This window comes from Fundulus heteroclitus, chromosome 22 (assembly GCF_011125445.2).
Source record: "Fundulus heteroclitus isolate FHET01 chromosome 22, MU-UCD_Fhet_4.1, whole genome shotgun sequence".
Classification (NCBI taxonomy): domain Eukaryota; kingdom Metazoa; phylum Chordata; class Actinopteri; order Cyprinodontiformes; family Fundulidae; genus Fundulus; species Fundulus heteroclitus.
In genome coordinates this window covers 4845667-4853747 of record NC_046382.1, presented here as the reverse complement: position 1 = coordinate 4853747, position 8081 = coordinate 4845667, and the positions used below count along the sequence as shown (strand labels likewise).

General features: G+C 39.8%; 1 protein-coding gene across 2 annotated transcripts; it reads right to left on the bottom strand.

The window, feature by feature from the left end:
- Nucleotides 1-675: 675 nt before the first annotated feature.
- Nucleotides 676-4974, bottom strand: LOC105921211 (extensin-2). Of its 2 annotated transcripts, none has more exons than XM_036126840.1 (7): nt 4888-4974; nt 4125-4214; nt 3959-4041; nt 1834-2847; nt 1571-1734; nt 1351-1463; nt 676-1279 (listed from the first exon to the last, which is right to left on the bottom strand). In XM_036126840.1, exons 3-7 carry the CDS (start codon nt 3981-3983, stop codon nt 1150-1152), a joined length of 1446 nt encoding a protein of 481 aa, XP_035982733.1. In that variant the 5' UTR covers nt 3984-4041; nt 4125-4214; nt 4888-4974; the 3' UTR covers nt 676-1149. The 2 variants fall into 2 exon arrangements, with proteins under 2 accessions (XP_035982733.1, XP_012712364.3); XM_012856910.3 differs by having other exon boundaries at nt 3959-4045; nt 4888-4968.
- Nucleotides 4975-8081: the final 3107 nt, after the last annotated feature.

Sequence of the window (8081 nt, the reverse complement as noted above, 5' to 3'; positions counted from 1 at the left end):
AATGTTGAAGTTTGTAGTCCAACTTGTCTTATACTATATATTACCTGCTGCTACTATTCCAATGGTATGTGCTTGCCTCTGTAACTTTTTCCTGTCTCTGTAATGCTTTTCTTTTCTCTGATTTTTGTTCATGTACAGCACTTTGAATCGTCTCGTTATTGAAAAGTGCTTCATGAATAAACTTGCCTTGTAAAAAAAAAAAGACCGAAGCAGACATTGTTTGAATGTCTGCTTCCATCTAATGATTTGGTAGAGACCCTTCCATTTCTCTCTCAAGGACATTCAGGATGACTGACCAAACAATTTTACATTTCTATATACAGGTGTGCCCATTTCCCCATAGAAGTCTACATTTCTTCTGTTTCTTAGTGTTGATATATATGATGGTTTATTGAGTGTATGCATATTAGTATTTTCTTGTTAAGTCTTTTTAAATCAAGGAAAGTGCTTATCATTTACAAAGCACGGCTTGACACACCACTGCCTTTATCTAACAGGCGCTAACTTTTTTTTCTTTCATTATTTTAAGCATGATAGCTGTTTGCTGGTTATAAATTATTTTATGAACTTGTGCTTGCATGCAGTTTGACAAATACAAAATAATACTCTTGGATCTCACTTTCAAAATACACCAAAGGGATTTGTTTATTTACGAACAAAAAATTGCCTTCATCCATATTTAGAACAAGTATTTATAAAATAAACATTTAGTAAATTCCAATAGTATTTTTGAGCTGTATTAGCAAAGGACAGCATAGGTGTAAAAACAAAAATAAAATTTGATCTTCCATTAAAGACAAACCACAGCATTTATTCACATACATAGACATGTAAAGCAAATCAAGGAAAATACACACCAGTAACAGGACAGTGTTATAATCTGTCTGTGGGCAAACCAGTGTGTAATATGAAAAATGAATCAGGAATAAATCATGGTGGACTGTTGGCTGAACTTCTGAGTTACTGCTGAAAAATCAGCTCAATGGATGCAATAAATAATCAATACTTATGAAACTGACAGATTGAGAGAACCTCAGTTTTCTTTATTGGATTTCCAGCTGCAGTGGAAGGAGCTTTTTTTCTGTTCGTTCATCAGAGATTTTTAGTTTCTTGTAGAAAATGAGAGCCTTTCCGTTGTGCTGCTAGGATTCATGAAGACACAGCCATTTGTTGACAGATCCAACCGTTTTTGTCATCACAACTCACAGATTTCCATCCGTTGGCCTCCTTGACAGAAGTTGCACAGTTAACCTTCTCGGCAGGCGGTTGCAGCCAGTAGCTGAAAGAAGAATATGTCTGTAAGATCATGGGGGGAATCCATTATTCAGGAGATTTAAGTTCAATTCTTACCTATGCTTTAGATCACTCTCATTGACCCACTTCCAGCCACTACCGTTAACCCTGAGGCCAATCCAGTAGCTGCTGGTTCCTGCACCAGTTAAGCTGCTTTTATAGATGAAGTCCTGATTAAAACAGACGGGTATTAATCAATCATAGTTACATCGTTGGAACTGTAGCTGGGTAGCTGAGGTCAGCTAAATGAAAGTGTCGACCATGTCTCCAGCCTTACCTGCTCCTCAGGACTTCCAACAACGACCAAATCTGCACCCCTAAATCTGCAGTCATCTCTGGCTTCGTCCCAAGTCTTCTCATCTGAATAGTTCCAGCTGCTGATCATATAGCAGCTGGACTGGAAGTGGAGCCAACCCTGGGGGCAAGGTTCAGTTTGCCTTTCTGAGAGGAACAACAGCAACAATTTTAGTAAGAAAGACATTTTAGTTTAGGATTGAAAACACAAACAAGATAATTAAATGACAAATTTGTATACTTTACTTTTTCTGCGGTAGAAGTAACTCGGTGACGACTGGGAATAATATAGTTTATAGTAGTGAGGACGTGGTGTGGTGTTGTAGTACCATGGTCTGTTGTAGGAAGGATGTTTTGTTGTGTACTGGTTGCGTGGTCTGTTGTAGGAAGGACGTGGTGTGGTGTAGTAGTACCATGGTCTGTTGTAGTAAGGACGTGGTGTGGTATTGTAGTACCATGGTCTGTTGTAGTAAGGACGTGGTGTGGTGTTGTAGTACCATGGTCTGTTGTAGTAAGGACGTGGTGTGGTGTTGTAGTACCATGGTCTGTTGTAGGAAGGACGTGGTGTGGTGTTGTAGTACCATGGTCTGTTGTAGTAAGGACGTGGTGTGGTGTAGTAGTACCATGGTCTGTTGTAGTAAGGACGTGGTGTGGTGTTGTAGTACCATGGTCTGTTGTAGGAAGGACGTGGTGTGGTGTTGTAGTACCATGGTCTGTTGTAGGAAGGATGTTTTGTTGTGTACTGGTTGCGTGGTCTGTTGTAGTAAGGACGTGGTGTGGTGTTGTAGTACCATGGTCTGTTGTAGTAAGGACGTGGTGTGGTGTTGTAGTACCATGGTCTGTTGTAGTAAGGACGTGGTGTGGTGTTGTAGTACCATGGTCTGTTGTAGTAAGGACGTGGTGTGGTAAAGTAGGAGGGTGGTCTGTTGTAATACGGTTGTTGTGTGGTGTAGTAGTAATGTGGTCTATCATAGTGAGGATGAGGTCGGGTATTGTAGTAACGTCGAGCTTCAGGCATTGGTGTTGTTGTCCAGTCAAAGCGGGGTTCTCTCTTTTTGGAAGTTTCTTCCTTTTGGTTCAGTAAATTTGCTCGTAGTATCTGGATTTCAGCTGTCAGCTTTTGGTTTGTTTCACTCAGATACTTATTGTCTTCTGTCAGCTTCTGGATTTCTTTCCTCATGTTTTCTGGCCAGTATGAAACTTGAAGTTGATGTTTGATGTCTTCAAAGTCCTTCAACTTAACAGAAATGACAGAAGTATCTAGAGAATCAAAAAATAGATTAGGTTAATTTGACACATGTGAAATACATTTTGGTATTTTATCCAAATCATGCATAACGATGAAGTAATTATCAGCACTTCAGTGCCCATCTACTAGCAGGTGGCAATGGTGGAGACAGTAAGAGGGAAGACAAGGTTTGGGAAAACTGCTTCTTCTTCAGGGCTCAACTGTTACGCTACTAGTATCAATTCGGCCCCATGGAATACTTTTTTAAGTTTAGGAAAATCCCTGATTAGTTCCTCACCTGGAACCAAACATTCAGGTGCAGCTGTGATCTACGAAGGCAAACTGTGTGCTGGTCAAATTAATAATACAAAAAAACTATTTTTTATTTGCTTTGCTTAGAGAAAATGTTCAAAGTTGTGTCAAAATTTTCAAGTGAAATGTTTTAACTCTAGAAAAAGCTTCCAATATTATCAGAAATTCTATTTTTGTAATTACTAAATAACATAAAAGCCAATGTGCATTTAGTCAGTGAATATGCCAATGTACACACACAATGACCATGTAAGCACACACTGATACACAGCAATCTGCTCTCTGTTGGTTTACTTTAAAACTCTTAGCATGAGATGACAGCAGCCTGCATAGGTGTAGGAAGTGTGTGGGTTTGCTATTTTAAAACAGAATTAACACCAGCAAGCCAAAATGTCTGGTAGCTTCTCTTTTTCTGATAGACACCTACTCTGATCAGGTCCATGTTTTCTCTAAGTCCAACCAGAGCCACCATGTGTTGTATCAGGTGACCCAAGTCCAGTCTACTTTCATGCATTCAGCTCTGAGACTACAGGAGGTCAGCTAATGAAATCCCTGTCAGTACAATGTAAACCATGCTGAGCTGAACTCAAAAAGCGCTTCAAAAAACATGAGTTTGAATAGTGTTCAGTTCTGCTTGCCCTCCCAACCATTAAAGAACTGCATAAAATAAAATTAGTGTGTGTATTATAGAAATTTTCATGTGTTCTGGGGAGAATGTCAGCCTTGAAACGGGAGTTATTGGTCTTCTCTAAAATGATCTCAGAAAATGCACGCTGTCATCGTTCCACAGTATTCTGATACATATAATTTTCCTGCATAATTTATACTCACAATGGATGCGCAGACCAGTGATCATCAACAATAGAACCCAACAGATCACTACTGGCAGCAGAGACCGCGTGATGGATGGAGTCCTGTCTGATCAGAAAACAGTGTCAGGTCCAGCAGACTGAAGTATACACTGAATGACCACAAGCACAACTATTTGCTTATCTACTTTTTTTCTGTGGTCCAGATGGAGCTGTACGCAGGTACACCACAGTGTCAACGGCTGCATTAACGTAATCATCCTCATCCTGAAGATCACCTGAAAACAAATCCACATCTAATTTAAACTTGAATTTTATTAAGGTCCTATCAAAAAAAATGGTTTTACATTTAGCAAGTATAAAGGATTTTGCTTACTTGCAAGAAAATTATACAAAACAAACATAGGATGTTAACTTAAGCCACAAAACACATTTGTAAGTGTGATACATACATGACAGACTTATTTTCAGTGAACAAACCCTCCAGACTACTCAGATCTTCTAATTCTGGATATGAAGAGTAGACCAGAACCAGACAGCATTTAGTTCCTATGCTTCACTTATCTGGAATAAACTCCCAGAAAACTGGAAAAGTGCTGAAAGCCTGAATTCATTTAGATGAAGACTAAAAACCAGTTTGTTCAGAGTTTCCTTTAAATGTAAATGTTGAAGCTTGTAGTCCAGCTTGTCTCATTTCTTGGTCTATTGCTACTTTTGTGATCTTTACCTCTGTAATGTTTTGCCTCTGTCTTTAGAAAGCTTTACTTCACTCTATAATGCTTTCTCTCTTCTATGTTGATGTACAACACTATGAATCGTCTCGTTACTGCTTTATAAAGAAACTTGTACAGAAGATGCAACAAGCTTTCACTTCGAGGATCCATCTCTGTTAGGATTTTGCTCTGCAGTAGTAGAATACCGTTCATAAAACCAAACAGAACCAAATCCTACCTCCAGACGGGTCAACCCTGGGATTATATGTTCCAGTCAGCTCCATGGACTCTGTCCTCATGTCGTACAAAGATCTCAGCTGGCCTCCATGCAGAAGTGATGGTGAAACCAAAGAGAGAACTTATTCATCAGCACGTCTGCTGTGTGGCTGTTTTACATCTTCCTGTTTCATGAGGATGTAGTCGAGTTTTTAACCACAGCCTGTCACATGTGTCACATTCATTCTGCTGCTAGGACCATTTATTCCTTTTAACAAATGTGGAGTTTTTCAGGTTAAACCTCAGTAGCTTTCTGCCAAACTAACAAATCTGTTATAACTACCACAATCAAATAATTTAGGATGATGTTTGGGAATACTCTCATTTTCCTGTGTCACATTTATGATGCCTCACAAGCTTCAGTTATGAAACGCCAAAACACCACAAGACACATGACTAAAAGCATGAGATTAACTAAACAATTTGCCTGACAGCCAGAACATCCCATGTTCATGTGCCGGGCTCGGTAGAGGCCTTCCTGCATTGACTTTGCATGTTCTCCCAGTGTCTGCAGAGGGTTTTTCTGAGCGCTCCAGGTTCCCCTACCACTAAAGACGGCCAATATTGGCGGCGCGCTCAGTTGCAACAGCTCAGGCTAAGCCTCCATCTGATCTACATCGTTTCGTTGTATGTACCTTGTATGTATGATGACAAATAACACACTTTAATTAGGAGTAAGATAAAAGAAACTGAGGAATAATACCCCTGAAAAAAAACAGATGCAGTGTATTTCTGGACTGAAACAAAGATGTGTTTCAACTGTGACAGATAGTCCACCAGTTCTGCAGTCTGACCTCCAAACACAGAACTTAGAGAAAGTTAAAGATCCATTGATGTAAAACAGTCTCCTCGAACAGGAATGTACACATTTTAATTATTCAAGTTGCACTACGTAATCTAGGCCTTATTTATTTACAGAACTTACAGGTTACATTTCACTCAGGTTTCTTCTAACTTACCAAACGTTTTAATTGAAATTACTGGATGCCCTCCAGAAAGTAATGGCAATAGAACTTGCTTAACGGAGCTGCTTCATTAAACAATGCATTAAACAAGACAGCCAGCACGTTCGTTCTGTAACGATTGAGACAGGATCGGGAGAAGATAAATTCTTATTTGTTTGTGGACGCAGACATAAGCGAGAATTCAGCTTGCAGACAAGGTAACTGTTTGCAGCGAGATGCAGCAGATGTCCTCTGTTGTGTTGTGTCTCTTCTGCCATCATCTGTTGGGGGAGCAGCATCAGAGACTTAAAATAGCTCAACAAGATAATAAAGAAGGTCAGGCTCTGTTCTGGAGACTCTCTAGAACGTCTCAAGAGGATTGTACAAAGAAGGATTCTTCATCAAATGAAAACATTATGGACAACCCAGAGCCTCCTCTTCATCAGCAGCCGTACAACAACAGAGTCTTCAGTCAGAGGCTTCTCCAGATCCACCGTAAGACAGATCTGGAGATCTACCTTCAGCATCTACAGCAACTATTTGAAGAAACCTGGATAATAGGAGTTACAGCTACAATTAACTAATAAGTGTTTTTTAATTGAATTGAGGTTCCAGTATGAACGAAATTAGTTCTTTGAAAATTTAAAAAAGGTTCTTGGTACCTACCAGGAAGGTTCTGGAAGTAGTCACCTTTACGTTCCTAGAGGTACGGAGTTTATTCTGGAAGGTTAGCTGTGTTTACGCCTGGAGGGAAGGGATTACAGATTCATAACGAATCGTTTGGTTTGATCGTTTTGTCACACAGTTTAATTCATCCACTGATTCTGCTTTGGGAATATTTTCACACCATTTTGACTTTCACTTCTCTGCCTCTTTCTATTGGTTTTGTGAATTTAGGTTGTTAGTTTGGATGTTTTCTCTTTTCACTTCCTCTTCTCCCCTGACTCATTTATTTTCTGTCTGTCTCTTTTCACTGTGGGGATTGCTGGTGAATGTCGTGCAGCGGTCCCTCATATTCAGGTTAATATCTAATTTAGGCCAAAAGTTTCTTCTGTCAGATTATTGAGAGTTTTGTGGTAGTTCCTGTCTGTTGGCTCTAGATTACAGTGCTTTTTATCTCATTGTTATCTTTTAATTTAGTCTTTATTGAAATGAATGTTCAGTCCTTTTCCTCCCTACTTCAGTATGAGTTAATACAGAATCCACTTTTAATTTGTGAGGTCACTGACTACAAAGAGACAACGCCGAATAAATAATAGACATCTCTCAAACCCATGCATTTACTGTCATATGTGGGTTAAATAAAGCAGACCTTCACGGGAATGGGTAGAATAAACCGCCAAAACAAATAAAAACTCCAGTCTGCGGTGTTATCCATAAAGGTTTTGGCACTATCTGCCTGACAGCAGCAGCTCCAACAGAAAGTGGGCGGAGCCTCTGACAGTGTACATAGTTCTGTCCCTGCAGCGCCTCTGGACAGATGGTAGGAACGCTCCAAAGATCGTTTGCAGAACTCTGTCTGCCGTGTTACAACAGAGGTAGCACTCTGAGATGGGCTGCATGTGAAAACTCAGAAAGTGTGGCCTCTGCTGGACAAGGTGACAATGTTGAGGAGTGTCCTGATAAGACTCAAGTGTTAAATAGAAACGTGTGAAATGACTGAGTGATTTGTTACTCATTAGTAGAGTAAAACAGTATGTGTGATCACAAACACACAGGCTGGTTTGTGTTCAGGTCCTGCAGATGTCTGGCTCATCCATCACCATAAATCACAGGAATAACAATTATAAGAATGACTAAATATCTGGATTCTGGATTTTTTGCGAGGGGGTTAGGGCCGGCACTAAAGGTCAGGGATTACAGCGCAACAATAAGCTGTGCTTGAACATTAATCTGTTCACAGTGCATTGTCTGCTGCTGTTTTTTCCCTCTGGCAAAAACCTGGTGAAATTATTATTTTATAAATAAGTGACCAAAGGTTTGTTCACTGCACCTTTCTCCCCTATCATGTCGCTGTTGTCTGACTCTTGCAGTGTGTGAGTGATATTAAGCGTTTAAACTGGCAGGAGTGTGACTCTGATCGACACATTTCATGAAATGATCTGATTGGATGAAGAATGACACAAAAGGTTCTGCTTAGCAACATGTCAGAGCTGCTACCTGTGGATAATCTTTAAAATCATAGACCAGCACTAAGTCAGAGAGAAGCAAA